The sequence below is a fragment of the Pungitius pungitius genome, chromosome 1 (assembly GCF_949316345.1).
Source record: "Pungitius pungitius chromosome 1, fPunPun2.1, whole genome shotgun sequence".
Lineage (NCBI taxonomy): Eukaryota > Metazoa > Chordata > Actinopteri > Perciformes > Gasterosteidae > Pungitius > Pungitius pungitius.
This window is the reverse complement of record NC_084900.1, coordinates 31384297-31403390: the sequence shown is the minus strand read 5'-3', so window position 1 is coordinate 31403390 and position 19094 is coordinate 31384297. Positions and strand designations below refer to the sequence as shown.

The window sequence follows — 19094 nt, the reverse complement described above, 5'->3', positions numbered from 1 at the left end:
GTGTGTTTCCCTTGCGGCAACAAGAAACGTCCTCCAGTTAGCAGAGCTGTGGCACCCTGCTCATATACGCAGAGTAATCACCTGTGGTTTCTTCTGCTGACTGAAAAGCCCGCTGCTTTTCTTGGTTGTGTGGTGCAGAGCTTCCTGATAGGCCGTGATTTATTTGTTATGTTTGACTGCAAGCTCTCATTTGCCTGAGGGGCCTCACTCCGTCACAACTGTTAAGGCACAATTGTTGTTTAGCCCACAGAGGATTTGATACCCTTTGTTTGACAGACATTCAATCTGTGGGAACTTCTTCTCTCTCTCTCTCTCTCTCTCTCTCTCTCTCTCTCTGTGTGTCTGCATTTTCCCTCGTGCTTGATCCTACCTTCTGCCAGGTCTTTTTTGTTAAATCTCATTCTAATCTCATTCTCTCTAAGCGTGCCTCGTCTTGTCTCTGAATTTACGTTACAAAAAAAAAAAGAAGAAGAAAAAAAAAAAAAACGACTGCGAGGTCCTGGACTATTTACAGAACCAAGTCGATTCAAAGTGCCACAGCGCAGCTCTCAGGGAGTGATGGAAAGTCCCGGCAACAGCCGCGTAGCCACTCATAGCCGGTGCTCCTCGCCTGCCTGGCTGCCCCGCTGCCTCCCGCGTGCCCCCCCCCAGGCTCAGGGGAAGTGGGGAGGCCCTCTTTGCCCGTTTGGCCCTGGCTAACAGGGGATGAGGTCACTCCAAATTCCCCTCATCCCCTTATAGCCCCAGACGGGCTGGCGAAGTTGGTTCCTACCACAGGACCCGACATAAAACATAAATGGCTCTGTAAAAAAGCTGCCGGGCTGATGTGACTCATTAAAAAAAGACTGGCGCCAACTCTTTTATTAATTCATTATAGTGTTTGGGGGGAGAGTGAAGTGACTGGGCTCTATTTTAATAGGCTGCCTCAGTACAGCTCCTTAGTTCGGTTTCTTTTGTTGCTCCATGACATACGTGCGAATGTGCAGTGGCAGTTCTTTCCGCCTGCGTCTGGGGGCATAAAAAGCTTTTACGGCTTGATTTTTACATTAAAATACTATTCTTTCCCCCCGTTGGAATATGAAAGTCACATGCGCGCAGTCCTACTCTCTGCCACCATCCTTCTTTTCCACCACACGTCTTCCTTTTTTCTCTTTATTGTTCTCTCTTCTCCCGGCACTCGCAGACACATTGTGCTGCCTTCAAGGGGCCCCGGCTTGAGTTCATGAGGCAGATACCCAAACAGGCCAAACGCTGGCCAAGTACACACTCACACACACTATGAGCATGTGCTCTGCTGGCAGTTTTGTTTTTCCAGTCTGTACCTCTTCTCCCATTAGTCCCACTGTGAAATCTTCAGTGATGTTTTTTGTGTTAGCCACACAGGGTCACAGTACAAGTTGTATAAGCAATAGAAGGATGGAAATGGGGTGTGTGTGTGTGTGTGTGTGTGTGTGTGTGTGTGTGTTTGAGCGAGAGGCCGAGGGAGGGAGGGAGGGAGAGGATTGAGTATGAAGACATGATTAAAGAGAGGATACAGAGATGTGGACTGGGTCAGGAAAAACAAGTAGTTGAGACGAGGGATAGAATGAATAAGTAAAAGAAAGAAATGCAGAGAGCGAGGGAAGGAAAGATGGCAGAGCGGCTGTGCTGGCAGGATGGGGGTGGGTGCCTGTCGGCGTCTGCTCCTTCCTGAAACGTGGCCACCCGAGCCTGCCTGGGCCCTGGATGCACATGTGGAACAGTTTACTGTAATGGAACTCTAAATTAGTGGTGGTTTGAAGCTGCCTGCAGCAGTAGGGTGTAATTAACTGGCTCTGTTGAAAGAGAAAGAGCCAGAGAGAGAGAGAGAAAGAGAGAGGCAGGGAGGGAGCCTGAGCCCTGGAAAAGGCAAGGGGTGAGAGGTGTGTGTGTGTGTGTGTGTGTGTGTGTGTGTGTGTGTGTGTGGCTAGTTTTTTTTTTTTATTATTTCAGAACTTGATTGCTTGTGTATGTGTTTCACACATGTGAGTGAGTGTGTGTGTGTGTATTTGTGCGTTCTTCCTGGGCCCCGCGCCACCTCTTAGTGCCCCCCAGTGCCCGGACCCCGTCACTGTTTCTCTGTGCATGTTCGGGCTCAGTTCAGCAGTTTGCCAGTTCAGCCTTAGATCTCTCCAAACCCCCCCCCCAACCCCCCAAACTCATTTCTTTGTTTATAACCGAATTCATTACCAAGATTTTTTTTTTTCCTGCCTTCTCTCCCGGATTCACAAGCCAGAGCAGTTCCCAAATTCCTTGGCTCTGCTCTTTTTCAAAGCCACATTTGAAAAAACAAGCGGATCACACCACCCACTCACGAAATCACGCTAGGGAAGCGAAAGGCGAAGCGAAAGCATGAGAAAGGAAAATGGGAGGCTTTGCTGGGAACTCCGTCCTCGTCCCGTACTAAGCACCGACGCTGGGCATCGCCTGCAGCCTTGTCCACACGTGTCCGTGTGTGGGGGGGGGGGGTCAAAGCGACAGGAGGCCGGGGCCAAAACGGCTCTGTGGGTCGGGGAGCCTGAGCTCAAGAGAAGATAGTTGGATGTGGCAGCAGCAGTTAGCAATCAGAGGATCTCATTTTCCCTACCCTCTACCCCCGTCGACCCCCCCCACCCACCCCCCTCTCCCTTCTTCATGCTCTGGACCCCGTGTCTGGGCCTCTGGTCCTGGGGGAAAGAGGCAGTGAGGCAGGCTGCTGTGCTAGGCTGGCAGCAGGAACAGAGGAGCTCTTTATAGTAGAGTTCTGGTGATTTAAATCATATGGCATAGCCTGGAATCACTGTAGAAGTCTGGAAGCTCTTCAAAACTGCAAGAACAAGAGCGCTCTCTCTTTTTCTCTCTCTCTTTTTTTTACCCTCCCTCCCTCCCGCTCTTCCCTGTTATAACTTTTTCCGAAACGTCTTTCTTATTTTCTTTTCCCCTTGCCTGGTTCCAGTTTTTCTGGCTTTTCCTTTGACTGCTCACTCATTCGTTTTCTCTCACGTCTGTATCTGCTCTGGTTCCTGCCGTCCTTCCTGACTTCCTCTCTACTTCCCATTCTCTCCTACCTGCTGGTCTGACGTTTTCACATCCTGGTTGCATTAGAGCCGTGGATCAACTCTTCTCCATCCCAGAGCGCACATGGATCATAGCCTCAGAGTTGATGTGAGGTGAATTGTGTTTGTGGAATCCAGAGGGGACGCAAACACAAGCCACTCATTGTATCTTTGTGTGAAAGTCAATCACAAACAATTCTCCTTGAGTATTATGTGGTGAATTTATCGGGAAAGAAAATAACAAATGTCTCTGTCTTCTCTTCCTCAGAAAGGTGAACCGTGTGACCCATCGAAAGGGCAGCCACTGACACCAGGCGCTTCATCGTCACGCGTCCATTCCCCACATCCCAAGAGTCTTCAGAAGGACACGGATTTCCACTTTTTTGAGGACTTCCAGGTGTTCCGAGCGCCTGACAACTTCACCCAGCGGCCTGCTGCGGACCCGGGGTGTGCTCCGTCGCCATGGCTACCAACAGGGAACAGCAGGTGGGTCACATGACCGGCTTCCCACCTGCTGTCTATCCCTTCGCCTTCAACTCCATGAGAAGCCACTCCCCCTTCGACCTGCTGGCCAACAGCAGCCTGTTTGGGAGATTTGGTGCTGACCTTCCCAAAGAGATGGCCGCTCTCTGTAAGTTATTTTCTTTCCTGTGTGTGTTGTGTATTTCCTTTCTCTCACTTAGCATTTTCCATTTCAGCTACATATGTCATCCATACGTTCATTTTAGGTACATTATACAATTTGGCCCAAAACTGGAAAGAGGCTATTTCAATTGCACTTCATTATGTTCAATTTTTGCGGAAATGGAATCTTTAAGGTGGCTTTGCGATACCAAACGAGTGGTATGAGAAAGAAACCCCCAAAAAGAACATGAAGCAGGAAGCCCACTCATTAATTGCTCTGCTCCTGTGGTTTCCCTTTAGATGCTTGTAGATGACCACAAACTGTGTGTGTGGTGTGTGTGTGTGTGGTGTGTGTGTGTGTGTGTCTTTCCTTCTCGTTGAGCCTTTGGAAGGCAAACAACCCCCACAAGTCTGCAGTTTGAGACAAAACAAAATTCTTTCAATGTGAGGTGACGAGTGTTCTGAGAAGCAACACATATTGCAAAATAAGCAAATTCAAGAATCCTGCACACCGTTTTGTAGAAAGAAAGTCAGTATGAGGTATCACAACAGCGTGCTACATTAGTGTCAGACTCAGAGTTCCAGACATGACCACGGGGGGCGCTGTTGTACGAGTGAAGCAGCAAATAGAATGATGTGCAGCACTGAGCACAAAGAGGAGATTGTTGCCAATCAAGAGGGTTGATCTGCAATGGAAAAACTATCCGGATGACACACACACTGCCGACGTACAACTGCCGTTGCTTTAATCACCTAATTTCAAATGGTATTGTCATATCAGCGTCAGGATCACGGGTCGGATGACACCACTGCTGCCTCATTTGGGGCTGTCAGAGTGAGAAAAAAAAAACGAAGGCCAAGAGAGAGATAAGAAGGAGCAGTTTAGTTGATGTTTGGACGTGAAGTTAAAGGTAAGCGGCAGTTATTTGAAACCGTATCCGGGTGCAGCGCTAAAAAGGGCGGCAGGTGGTCGGTGGGCGATAGGTGGCGCGGGTGCTATAATGGGTGTGGGTGCCAACAGCTGAGTGCAGAGCCTGAACCCCCCCCCCCCCCTCCCCTGCCTGTGTGTGCAGTCCCCCCTCTCTCCTCTACCACAGCATGCCTGAGCACCTCTCCAGCCTTTCACCCGTCAATCACTACTAGCGCCCCCCCCACCTCCTCGCCCTATGCGCCGCTGCAGCTCACCTAATCCTCAAGGTATTTTCACAGAAGCAAAGCAAGCGAGAGGGAGAGAGAGAGAGAGAGCACCTGGGGGTAATGTCCCAGTGTGGTGGAATCTAAGAACACGCCCTGCTTGCAAAACACACGGATGCACACACGCAAACACACCACCAGAGATACTCTTTTCTCTCTTTCCCCGCCCCCCCCCCTCTCTCTTTCTCTCTCTCTCTCCCCTTCCGTCTCTTTCTTCCCTCCGTCTCTCTCTGTCTCTCACACACGACAAAGCCCTTCTTTCATCTAAAAACTAGAAACATACCCCCGATGCATGGTGAAATCCCACTTCTTTTCTTTTCTTTTTTCTTTTTTTACACTCGCAGGAGGTAAAACAAGTATCAAAGCACAAAAACTTGCACTGGGGCCCTCCTACATGAATGCTTGTACCGACACATCCACCGTGGCATTGGTATCATTCAAAAGGATTTAGGGCTCCAATTATTCTGTTAAAGCTCTGTGTCACAGCTTGAACAAGGCTGGGGGGGTCAGAGAATAAATCAGGACTGTGGCAATTAGCGCAGACATGGGTTTATGTATGCGGATCGACAAATTGCCGCTGGTTTTGGCGCTGGACATACACCTTGTTTGACTTGAAAATCATTCAATAATACTTCAGAGTATCGGATTCGGTTTCAGCCACTGGTTGGAAAATCATCAGCTGTTAGTCTGGGCTTTGAAAACGACCTTTTGGTGCATCCCCTCATAAGGAATGCAACAAGTCACTTTACTGACAGCCGTCAGCAGACAAAGGGCCTTAGTTGGGACATTCCCCAGGCCCTGTTTTTCTTCTCCTTCTCCTTCTTCTTCAGGAGTTGGCTAAACAGGCCTGCTCATTGTTGTCAAGGCTGTCTATAGGCCAGATGGAGAAAAAAAAAAAAATACCTTCCACATAAAGGCAGCGGCTCCATGGACGCTTCTCCGCGCGCTAATAGCGCTGCATTCTTGCCCGGCTCCAGAGCTGCGCGCCTAATTGTTGTCCGAAAGGTAGCTTTAACCTGGGTGAAACCTGCCACTGTTGGGGCGTGGACGCTGTGCTGACAGGTCGGAGCACCTCCCACGGTAGCGCTGTGTTTTTGGCACCAGGGTGTCTTTGGAAATACCTGTTTTGCGCAGGGGTGAGAAGAGACAGGAGAGCGGGCGAGTTGGCTGTGTTTGCACATGTAGAGATAGCAGGCTTTTCTTTATTCTCCACGCACTCAAAGAGGAAGTGGACTCACAGGATTGTAATTCTTCACTTCCAGTCATGTGTGAATGAGTTGCACTGACTTTGGGTGTGCTGCAAGACTCCCTTCCTTGCCACCCACATCTTTATATTTGCGTTTGTTCATCCATGGGAGGGCCTGACGACTCTCTGTGCAGTGTGCAGCGGAGGCCACTATCAGTTGATCCCTGCCATTATGGGAGCCCTTCAAACAAACAGTTGGAAGCCCATTAAGGCCACTTACTATGTGATAACATCGCCACTGAGCCCTGAAACACCTCTGTAAGCTTTCACCAATCTGGGCCGGAGCCCTGGCCCCAAAGCAGGCCACGGGGATATTTTGAAAAGCTAGTAGATCATTTCCTTTGGCCCACGGGGCTCGGACCAAAATCTGCGGTCCTTTTCTTGGCTCGGACTTTCAGTTCAGACCCGTGACTTTGCAGCTTTAAGTTTAGCGCGTCTCACGAGAGGCTCAGCCGTGATCTTTTTCAGCAGCACGCAGTGGGATGAAATTAAAAGCATTGTATTAATAGAAAGGAATGAGTAGTGGGTTGAAACTTGTGTAAAAGCTGCCTGAGTCTGCTCCGTTGGGCCAACAGTGGAGACTAAGTGAACAACTCGTTTTCAAAAGTGTGTGTTGGAAAGGGATTTGCACTTAGACAAGAATCAAACACTGTAGAAAAGACAAAATAGCTCCCAATAGTTTCCTGAGAGAAAACTAGCCGATTAAGCAACACATAGACAACAAGCCCATTCATCGTTTAGGTGATCAGTTTACCCAAATGTTACCCAATCAGAGCACAGGCGAGTGATGACGTGATCTGATACTCCCACATGGACGACAGAGCTTGGGCCCCTATACGAAAACCACAGGGAACGTGTGTGTAAAACATCAAAACATTTGTCAAATATATATCATAAATCTCATAAATTATCTGGGGAAAACAAGTATCATGGAAACTACTGTGTGAAAAAGTATAATTTTAGAAAATAATAGTCCCATAATTGTTTTTTTCAGAAATACAGGCAACTTCAGTTTATCGTAACTGGCCAGAAATTGTACGAATACCTGCAAATTGAATACAAGAGATGTATTTTTTAATGATAAATCACAAAATCCTCATCAAGTACAAAAAAGTAACAACTACTTGCGCACAAAATCCTTGCATGAAGTTAGACGGACTGTGTATGCTCATGCAGAGTGACATTATTAAAAAACACTCATTGCGTTCTTACACACACACACAAACACACACACACACAGACACGCACACAAGAAGTTCATGTTGTCTTAGAGAGCTCGGGGAAGTTGTGTAAAGGAGCTATTTTGGTGGAAATGTGCTATGAGAGGGAACCTTTAAATGGAGGAGAGGGACACGTCGGCTGTCCGAGTGAAGCCGTCTCCGCTATGCGGAAACCATCGGAATAAAACCAAATGTCCCGCTTTGTTGAAGTGTTGGATTTCAGCTCTAGCCCTGAAGGAGGTGCTGTAGGTGGGTGCGTGCCCCACTGTGGATTTTTTGATATTGCACAAAGTGCAGGTCTATGGGCCGCCTGTTGTATACTTAGAAGGGTGGGAGAGACGTGAAAAAGAAACCTAGCTGTATGGAAATGAAAGTGATGAGTTCAGCCGTTCTGCCGCTCTCAGGCACAAGCTTTCCTCGAGCCACAGAAAATGTACTTTTCTCTTTATTATTAAGTGTGATGTCAACTTTCTTTTAAAACGACACCTCCAGGTTAAATGTTCTGTTTCCTCTTGACAGCAGAGCCGATCATCTCTGACCTCTGTCCACCTCTGCGTCATTTACTGAGCCCGGATCGGATCTATTGATGGGTCGAAGAAAAATGGCCCACGCCTGAGGTCAAAACATTATGAATGAGGTAGCAAAGAATGTCAGAAAAACTTGAGAGAATGAGAGACATGTGTTTCAGAATCATAGCAGCCTCCCATGTTATCACTGTTAGAGGTGTGAAAAGCATCTGTAATGTATCAGGTGTATTTTCAAAGATATGAATAATATCACCTCTGAGCTCTGACTTTGAATGATCAAAAGCCAATGTTTTGACAGTCAGGACAGTCTGGATCATTTCAGTATAAAAGTAAAGTGTAAAAACATGGACTACATAAATTGTAAAAACATGAAGCACCTGGTTATTTTACCGTCTCAATGTTAACAGCTTTTAGCTGCGTTCACTATAAACAGTTCAAACTTAATCCGAATAGAAGGTTCCATTAAAGAGCCATCTGCTCGCTGGCATCTCTGATGCTGTGACCGTGATGGACACAGCCCAGCGGCGATGCTGGTGTGTGCTGGTGCGTGGTGCGCTCTTCGGCCGTGTCCTTGATCCATAAAGAGGGATTGGAGCTTTAATAAATAGCCCTAGTTTTTATCTCCCATGGTAACCGCCAGCCTCAAGGTGACAGCTCTCAAAGGCACCCGTCTTCTTTTTGGGATATCAATTCCCCTCGCATTGCTCTTTTTTTTAGTTTTCAACCATTGCGGACGGGGGGGGGAAAGAGTCAGAAAGGACCGCTTAGTTTTTCCCCTGTCGATTTAAAGCTGCAAAGAGTTGTTTTTTTTAATAGTGAGAATGAGTGGAATATCTCCTCCTCCAATGATATCCACCCAAAGCCCATTGGCTTATGCACTCGAATTCCCTCAATCTTTTCTCTCCCCTCTTTTCTCCCTTTCTTCTCGGCTTTCACCTTGGATTTCCTCTTGTTATCCCTGTGTGCATGTCGGGGCCAATTTGCCCCTAAATGCTGGAAACTTTCTGAAACTTTGCATGTGTCTTGTGTATTACGTGTGCGCATGTGTGCTTGTGCCCGCATGCCTGTGTGTGGAAAGTCAGCCGGCGACGCAGAGGCCACAGAGTTTACTGCAGCTCTGACACAATGACAGATGAAGATAAAGAGGCTTCTATTAAAAAATGGGAGAGGCCTGTTTTTCGGATGGGCCTTCGTGGGCACGTGCAGGATGCATGGCGCGCAATGGCGAGAATGGAGGGATGGGCCTTCAGAGGGCGTGGGAGGGCATAGAGACATGGGGCGGCCCTGTGAGAACAAGACAAGACCGTTGGAACTAGAAGATCTTTATTTCTTTCCTTTTTTTCCCCCCCACAAAACACGGGTGGTGAAATGTCATGACAGTGCAGATAGAGGGAGAGAGAGAGACAGATAGCGGCAAAGACTTTGCTGAAAGACGGCCAAGAATGATAGTGCTCCGAGAAGTAGCTGTGTAGGGCCTCTCGCTGGGACCGGCATGTGAACAGACGCCAACATGGCCGCCGCTGAGAAATGGCCTCTCTCCCATAGTTGTTGTGAGGATCATGCTCGGGCAGAAAGTAGGTTTACGGGACTGATTGGGTATTGATTGAGCGGTATGTGTTCGAATTGGAGCGCGCCCTCCTACTCAATTTCACACATGAAGTGCTCATTTAAATTGCTTATTTAAGGTCCCCTTATTTATGGGCAATTTTCTTTTTGCTGTGACATTTACACTTTTATTTTGAATAAAAGTAAACGACATTCAATTTGAGTACGATACGACACATCTCCCAGAGACAGGTTGTGAGAGAGTGAAGTAGATCAGTGTTTAAGATTACACGTCAGAGCTGAACATGTGTACGCTTGCGGAGCAGTTGACGGACGTGATCGGAAGGAACTTCAGGGTTGCCGACTGCTACTTTCTTCACCGAGGATGCAAAAGGCACTTTGGATGCATGCACCTTGTTTTTGTAGCGTCCTTCAAATAGGTTCCGTTCATTTGCATGTGGGTACGCCTGTGTTCTGAGTAACCTGAATCTGGCTGCAGGGGGGGGTGGGGAGGGCGCTCTGAACTGGTGTTCAGTGTCTCTGTCATCACCGGCAATCTGTTTCAGCACGTCCACACACTGCACACATGTTCCCATCGGCGGATGATGAAAAAAAAAAAAAAGCTCTGCATTCCTTTCAAAATCCCCACGCTGCACATATAGGCCTTTCAAAACGAGTCCCCTTTATTGCCTCACACGCCACTGCGCTGTTGACTCCTTGGCTGCAACGCAAATGACTGTTTACGGAGGAAGTGGCAACAATGCGCTGTATGCGTCTTATCTGCAATCGGCATCAGCGTGTCAGACAGTAAAGCCTGATTCTGCTGGGTCTCTGGCCCACGTGGACCTTCTAAGCAGTCTGGCACCAGCCGACTTCTTGTCTGATGTACCGGTGAAGGGATGAGGCACCGTATCACAAAAGAAACATTACACATTTTCAATCGGGTCTAATCGTGCAATTGAATGTAATTGAACTCAGCGGCCTTAACAAAAATAAACCGGGAGTTGGCAGCCACGGAAAATGAAACATTTCCAAAACGCAGGGATCATTGTCAACTAAAACAAATGGTGCCGTTAGGAAAAAGCGGCCAGAGGGAGCTCGATGAAATGGGGGGAGAGTATTTGCAGAAACGGAGCGTATGAGCAGAGCGATGGAGATGGAGAGACTTGAGAGCCAGAGAGTGAGGGACAGAGAGAGAGAGAGGAGGGCGGGCAGGATAAGTTTGGGGGGAAAGTTAGTGGCCCAGTGGGGGTTTCTTTTAGAGTTCAACCTCTCTGGTTGGGGAAGGAAGGGAGAGGGGGGCGGGGGGTTAGGCACTGGCCCGGGTCAGCAGCAGTATGGAGAATGTGTAGATTAGATGTCTAAACTCACTTCGCGCAAAGCCCTCCGAGGTGCTTGGAAGGCTCTTAACCCCCAGGCGCTTTGGTTGCCAACAGGCGGAGAAGCGGGTCAGCGGTCTGAGTTCGGGTCTCGAGCGCAGAGAAGGAGATGAAATGTCAGAGCCAGTGGAATCGGACCACAGAACTCCAACACAAAACAAAAGTTTCAAGTGTGAGCGTATGATATTATAAATGGATTGTGCTTCCCCTAGCAAACAACGCCAGTGTAACAAAGAACATTTGACCAACAGGGGATTGGCCGGTTTTTAGTTTCCAGGATGCTGTCTGCAAACTAGCAACGAGAAAAGAGAAAAGAAGAAAAAAAAAAAACCCACAGGAAACAGACGAAAGACGAGTGTGAGAAGAATGCCTGTGGATCATAAAAATGACTCGTGGCTCGTGATGATTCAATCTGAAATCCATCCAGATCTGAACTTTTTTTCTTTTTCTGTGAAAGGTAGAAAAAAAAAGACTTTTTTTAACAACGCACTGTCAGCAGGAGCATACTTGATGGATAACAATTTGTCGTCCAGCCTCTCTCTTTTCTTGCCGTAAAGCTTCCCCTTTATGACCCGACAAGTGTATGAAGAAACACATAAAAACTACTGATCTTGTTCACCGTTTGATGCAACAAAAGAGCCGTTAAGTGTGTGAGTGAGTCCACGCCGGTGTGTGTGTGTGTGTGTGTGTGTGGACGACTGCTTTAGTGAACCAGCTTAACAAAATAAACAAGGGGACTTTAACCCAAGGAAAAATCTTTTAAGGTCAATAAACATTTTAATCAAAATCATTCAAAATAGCCCCGAAACGTGAAAGCAGGATTTCTTCCTTCAAACAGGAAAAAGAGTGTGAGACAGACGGGGGGAGGGAGGGAGGGAGCTGTGTGTTTATGGAGAGTTTAGCCAGCAGCACAGATTGACAGGAAATGTTGTCTTTTTTTGCCTGCTGGGCTGTACCACTTGTATTGGCCTGACAGGGGGATGAGGGGTGGGGGGGGGGGGGGGTGAATGTGGGGAGTGTGGAACACACAGACTAAAGTCATTCTATTATCATATATCTTGTATCCAGCTGTTTGCTTTAGCCGGAGTCCATCCATCTGCTGATGAGCAGTCAGGACCGCAGTTTTTTTTTATTGACCCCCTATTGATTTCCCTGTGATTTACTGTCACAGTGAGGCCACCGCTACGTTTTCAAATTGAATTATTTTGTCAATACACACAACCGCCCTGGTTTTGAGGAAACCTACATGTGAGAGGCAGGGTTTTGTGGCTACCCGGCACCTTCGTGAGTGGAATATCAAAAATTCACATCTGCATCCTTGCACGGGAGATAAATCACCCCCCCCCCCGCCCCCCCAAAAAAGGGTCAAGAGAACCGGGGAGAAGTGTGTCGAGCACACGGCGTGTTTGTACATTGGGGGTATTTGTCTGGGTGAGTGCACTGGAGGGATTGAGCGAGGCAGCCCTCATTCATCACCTCATAAAGCCCTTCGGTAGGGAGAGACCAAAGATCTGCCAAAAAAACGGACAGGGAGGGAGGGGTTTACCCTGGCATCTGGTTTCTGGGTTCAACCACAGCACAATGTTCTTCCTGGCTCTCTTTCTCACACACACACACACACACACTAACCCAGCCAGTGGCTGGACTTTAATATGGTTATGATTAGAGACGGGGGGCTCAGAGGAGGGAGGGGGGTCATATTCACTGCAGGGGAATTGGGGGAGGTGCGATGGAACAAACTGGGACCCGTTCTGAATGGGACCACGAGGGGAGAGAGGTGGAGGGAGGGAGGGGGGGGGGGCGGGGCGGTTGTTTGCGTTCTAGGATGAAATATTAAAAACAAAAGCAATAGAAGAATGGGAGTAGAGTTTTGTCTCCTCACCAGATGAGTTCGTCTTCGAGTGCATGCAGCCTTTGCTGGCCGGCCCCCTCTCCCCCCCCCCCCCCCCCACCCTCTCTCTCTCTCCCTCCCTCCCTCTCTCTCTCTCGCTCTCTCCACCCCCTCTCAGAGCGTCATGCCGCAGCAGTTGGTTCGCTCCGCCGTGTCTGGTGCTCAGCCAGAGCTGCGAGAGGCTGTTATTTAGGTCCGTTACAGCAGACAGAGAGCAGCTCACCCAAGGGCAAGAGGGGGGGGGGGAGAAGAGAGCGAGAGAGAGAGAGAGAGAGAGTCAGTCAGAGTCACGCTCAGCCAGGCAGGAACCAGAGCTGCATTCCAGCTGAGAGGGAAAGAGGGGGGAAAAGCTCCAGCATCGGCAGGAAGAGAAGGAGAGTGACAGCGAGAGCGCAGCGCAGGCGGCGGATCCGTGGAGCGCGTCGCTGCCGTTTGTTGTCGTCACCGCCTCGGCGTGACGTGCGCGGTGGAAGCGGGGCAGGACGCGGGCCGGGACTCCCGGGGGGCTCGGAGGGATTCTTGCTGAGGGCGGAGGGGACGTGGGGCGGGGGTTGGGGTGGGGTTAGGGTTCCCGGTGCCATGTTCGACTGCATGGAGGCTCTGGGAATGGGCCCCCGTCAGCTCTATGATGTCACCGGCCGGGGCGCGTGCATGCTGCGCAAGGCGAGCCCCTTCTTTGCGGGGCTCGACCCCTTCGCCTGGACGGGCAGTGCCAGCGTTCAGTGTAAGTGGCATCCTGTTTGAGATTCTCTTGAATGACACAACCATGTTTGTTTGTTTCTCTCTCTCTCTCTCTCTCTCTCTCTCTCTCTCTCTCTCTCTCTCTCTCTCTCCCCATTGCTGGCTTGCTTACCCCTCAGGGCTCGACCGTGGGGGCTTCTGTTAGGGGCTACAGAGCAGCACAGGAAAAGACAGGGACAATCAGTCTCCTCTCTTCTCCTCTCCTGCCCCCCCCTGAAAGAAAGTCTGTGCCATGATATGATATATGCACAGTGTGTGTGTGTGTGTGTACTTGAGCTCGTGGAGTCAAGTTTCAGTGACAATGTGTATCCACCTGAGGTTTGACCTTGCCAGGTGTACACTAAAAACTAAAGTATGCACAGATGAAAGAAAGAGGTCAATGCATTCTCGCTTGTTGGGGGCTTTGACAAATGACCTGTTTAATATTACAGATGTTAAAAGTTTTGTGTAACCTGCTGCAGTCCTCATAAGTCAGAGGTTTGTTTACGCTTCTGGATACAAGCTGGATAATGATATTCCTCCGCTGCTATGAATTAATAAGAAGATGAATTATTTAATGGATGAATTACAAATGTAGAATACACGCACAAGATATTCCGGCCGGCTTGCTCTTTTTCTCTGTCAGACGCTCATTTGTCTCCTCTCTTCCACCTCCAACTTCAGTCAAGACTGTGACTCCTAACAACGGGCCTGTCTCTGTAAAGACAAAACTGGGGTCCATTTACATACACTTCCAGGGGGGCGCTACTGCTGTGAGAGTGAAAAAGGAGTGTGTGTGTGTGTGTGTGTGTGTGTGTGTGTGTGTGTGTGTGTGTGTGTGTGTGTGTGTGTGTGTGTGTGTGTGTGTGTGTGTGTGTGTGTGTGTGTGTGTGTGTGTGTGTGTGTGTGTGTGCGCGCGCATAGTATGGTGGGAGAAGTGTGGAGGGAGACAAGCCAGATATGACAGTGGGAAAACAAACAAAAAAAGAATACGAGAAAAGAGAGAGAGCCTTGGGATAAACGGCTCAACTGTGCTCTTGTTTTTGGAGATCATTTTGATATTGGTTTGGATTTTTTTATTATTTATAATTTTCCTTCTGTTTGTTCATCCTCTTTTTGTTCCTTCTGACTGCCTCTTAGGGAGTGAGGGGGGGGGATCGCTCATCAGTCTTCATTAATCGTGAAGACACGAGTTTTTCAGTGGCTGTCATGCACACTGGCTGAGCTTTAATGAAGACAGATGCTCTGTCAGGAAGGCCGAGGCCAGGGGGCGGGGGGGCAGAGGGGGGGGGGGGACTCCAGCCAGCCCAGCTTGCTCTGCTTAGCTAGGGGAACCCTGATGATAACAAGATGAGATTTGTTTATTTAATCAATCAGACTTCTTCGGCCTCTCCATTTTAGCACATTCACACACACGTGCATACACGTCTTGAAAATTAGGCCTCCCGGATTCCAGAAGTACATTTTGGACTTTTTCGCCTCAAAGAGATAATCAAAGAGATAAAAAAAAAAAAACAGAGTCCAGAGAAGCTGCCCCGAGGGCAAAGAAGCTTGAGTCTGGCAGAGCGCAGCAAAGCGGATGCTGGAGTGGTGTACTGTTTCAAGCCCTCTGTGCCCAAAAGCCTTCGTAAACAAGGCGGCCCTATCCCCACACGAGGAGCCATAGTGCCTCTCTTTGCTGAAGCAGTTGCCCCTCATTGTCCTCATCAATGAGGCTGATGAATTGATGTTTGAGTCTGATATCTCATTAAGCCAAGCCCAGCTGCACAACAGAGCGACCTGTCTGTCTATGCCACGCACGAGCACACACACACACACACACACACACACTTTCCTCTCCAAGATATCCACCGGGTTTGTCACGAGAGACACCTGGACCTGGCACGATACTCGCTAATAATCTATTACGCTGGTCCAACGCTGTTATTTACTACTGCGCTTGTCAGGTTTCAGCCGGTAGAAATCCTACAAAATGGTCGGCATTTATTTTGATAATCTGTGGAAAAGGCAAAAAGGAAAAAAAAAAAGTTGCCCATCCTAAATCTCCCACAGAATGAACGTGTCCCATTGTCCCGCCACTAAATGTCCAGCGGGGGATTTGGGGAAGTGTCATCGCCGTTGGCCATTAGCCCGGGACAGTTAGAGGACTTAGAAGTGTGTGGTCAGTTTTTTTTTTTTTTCTTTCTTCAACTGTGGGACCCCTCAATGTCAGAGGTTAGCGAGAGGCTACGGGCCCGGCCAATGCAACATCTGCACCGTGTGTGTGGCGGCCTTGTCCGCCGTCTCAAAAGGGGACCCTTTCAAACCAGCTTGGCTGGTGTAATGCTCTTAAGTGCCTTTATACCACAGTGCCCGGTACTACATCTGAGCTGCCTTGCGCGTAAGCATAATGGACACTGATTTAGTCGTACGTCAATGAGAACTGAATTAGTCAACTGCCAGGGAAGCCATTTCAGAGATGCTACGCAGACTGATTCCCTCTCCGTCAATGTTAATTTGCTTAGAAGAATGAGGCAATTACGCTTAGCAGTTCTCCAGGGTCAGAAGAAGGGGAAGCGTGCTTTTCTCACCAAAACACACTCGCAGATGTTTTTTTTTTTTTTTTTAAAGTTAAGGTATTAATTGTGATGCTTCCAAGTGATACATTCAAGAGAGGGACATGGCAGTAATAGATAGGTAGACAGATCCAATCACCTTGTGTGCAATCATTCAACCGTCCCCCCCTTTGTTTTACCTTAATGTGCTGTTCAAATGTGAATTGAGGAACTAATTGAAAGGAGGGTATATCTCCGCAGCAATGGCAGAGAAATAAGAGCTTCCTGTGACCGCTGGCACATTCTGGCCCCCGATCATTTTCTCCTTGATGGAAGTCCGCAGTTATTTCATTATAATTACAAAAGATTCAATTAAAAGATTAGAATGCCTGAGGGGGCAGGACTGGGAATAGATAGTGGTGTCCTGGGTAAGGGGGTGTCTTGTGTGTGTGTGTGTATGACAGAGAAGGAGGGAGACAGAGTGCATGGTTGCTGTTCTAATGAGGACGTGTCTATGCTGTTACATATACATAAACCTTCCTGATCCTTTCAAGATAATGTCAAATGAATGTGCTGAAGTTAAAAGGCTCGAGTGGTCAGCTGGTCCCAAGGTCACCGAGTCAGAATTGATACGACTGATACAACGCCTTCACTTGTCGGTGACAAACAATTATAACCATGTAACTAAATGAGTTGTTTGAGTTAGGAAACGAGTTCAACAAGAAAGGGACAAAGAACTTGACACTTGAGAGGAACTATTTGTGTGCACGTGCGTTTCTATGTTCCTTGGCTCAGTTTTGTTTCGTATGTGTACGCTAAATCTATTTCCTACTCACACTCAATCAAGAGATCTTTTTCAGGTTTTCACACTGCACTGGCATAGTAGTCTGAAACTACAATATGAAAAACAATTTAAACTCATTCCAACATCATAATAGTTGTATCTCTACTGTATCATACTCCATTTTCATAGCAGGAAGCCACTTCCAGGATAAGGACACTGTGTCTCAGCCAAGGCCATTAATAGGCAGTGGTGCCTATAAATAAACAGTTACAATCCCTGCAGTTGCTTTGTTATTTTCCACAAGCCCCCATTTCGTGTGTTTTTTTTTTTTTTTGTTGCTTCTGCATGAATATGAGCCCGTCCAGCCTTGCCTGCCTGTGTAGCGTCTGTGTGTGAACTCCTACACGTCAATGCATGTGGTGTTTAGGTGCCTGCTTGGCTGGCGTTGGGCACCCAGACTGCTGCGTCAAACCCAGAGACAGACAATGTGCCAGGCTGGATTCCACAGGCCAGTGTTGGAATCCGGCTCCGCTCTAATGGCAGTTTATAGCCCCTCGGCAGCGTCGCTCACACCCCTCCGTCCACAGCGCGACGGCTCAATCTGTCACAACGGACGTTCTGTCCGTCCTGAGTCTTTTTTTCTTTTTTTTTTCTTCTAAAAACTGTTTCGAAAGAAACATTCTGAGGAATCTCGTTCCGGCTGTTATGAGGCAACTGGGCCAACAGTTTGCCCCCCCCTCCTTCTATCATCATAGATATATATATATATCATCTGAACTTTCGTAAGTTCTTTCACAACAGTTAGCTGCCCACCCGGACACCCGTGTCTGCAGCCATGTTGGCGCTGTTGACTGAAAACAGCTCGCCGGGCTGCCAGGCGCGTTTTCCCGTGTACACGGGCGTTGGCAACTGGCAGGGAGTGTGTGTGTGTGTGTGTGTGTGTGTGTGTGTGCGCAGCGTGGCCTTTTCGTGCACTCTCGTTCCACTCATGCGTGCACCCCAGTGAGGGTTTATTTCACAGCGTATACAGCACATACAGCAGTGTGCGTGAGCCAGCACGGAGCCATGTGTGCGAAGATAGCAGTTCTGTTACCATTGTGTTATTGACTGACAGCTTGGCTCCAGCGTTGCTAGGGGCTCACTGTTATGAGGAGCGGAGGGCTCACTAGAAACCCTCCGCGTGTGTGTGTGTGTGTGTGTGTGCTGTTGAGAGGTTGTGTTTACGCAGCCGACGGTGTTTGGCAGGGAGGGGGGGGGGGCGTACAGTTATAATCTGGGCTCAGGGGTGGAGAGTGATGGAAGAGAAGTTGGCCGAGGCGGAGGAGGCCTGCTGGTGTTGTGTTCACTGTGGACATTATTCATATTTTGCCAATGTGTGTCTGTGCAACTGTCATGGCCTCTTGTCTGGAAATGGTGCATGAGTTCATTTGTATAATCTTGCACTAGTGGATTTGTTTGTGTGTAAATGTTGCCCGTGTGATATCTGAGGGGGAGCGGGTGTGTAAGTCCACATGTCGGTAATTGTGGGCTTAGCCTTCAGTTTGGGAGTTTATTTATCCTGTGTGAAAACCGGAAGTGAACAGATGTGTCAATGTGTGCATGTGTGTCTCTGGGATTCAAGTGCCCATGAATCTGGGTCATTGGCAGAAATCAGGACAAGGCAGGAGACTTTACATACAGCAAGTCAGCTATTGAAGCTGACAAAGCGCTTCTGTTTTCTGCTTTAGTCGGACTTTGGATGTAGTCATTTCAAATGTAACGTCCAAAAACTGCTCTTCGTCCCAGTCCGTTGGATTCGCAGCGACGCGTTCCTCCATGTGAGGGAAGATCAACAATTACTGAACTGTGTGTGTGTGTATACGTATATATATATATAGCAGCGATATATATATATATATATATATATATATATATATATATATATCGCTGCTAACACGCATGAAGCACACAGGACACGGAGAAAAAAAAGTCACTTGCTCTTCAGTGGCTTCAAACTAGCAGGGTACAGTCCCGTGATTCAATGAGAGCCTGGATTCATCGGCTCCTGCTCTGCTTGCTTGAGCCCTCCTTTGTCCGAAAGCACGGAGAGAGAAAACACGCCAGACAGAAGGAGAGACAGACAGGAAGCCCTCCATCAAAGCAGAGAGGCGCTGCGTGAAGTGATTCGCGCCTCGCTCGGGGTAAAACTTCGGGGGAAGCGACTCCGTGGCCATCGCTCGTTGGCTCAGTGACGTACGACTCTGAAGCGGTTTTTAGTCCAAATGTCAAAACGGCGTGCGTTGCCTCATATTAATGTCACATGGAACTTCCAACACACACACACAGAGAGAGAGAGAGACAGACAGAGAGGGAAATGAATCACTGCAGCCTGCAATCT

General features: G+C 48.4%; 1 protein-coding gene across 3 annotated transcripts in view; it reads left to right on the top strand.

Moving 5' to 3' along the window:
* The window catches only part of rarga (retinoic acid receptor gamma a), a 39127-nt gene that overhangs the window by 8048 nt on the left and 11985 nt on the right, over positions 1–19094 (top strand). For 2 of the 3 annotated variants that reach the window (XM_037477926.2, XM_062565023.1), the window contains one exon: positions 3322–3684. In XM_037477926.2, coding sequence (XP_037333823.1) covers positions 3516–3684 — 169 coding nt within the window. In that variant the 5' untranslated portion in view covers positions 3322–3515. Of the gene's footprint in view, positions 1–3321; positions 3685–12810; positions 13404–19094 lie in introns of those variants that run through there. The other variant, XM_037477927.2, reaches the window with a different exon arrangement.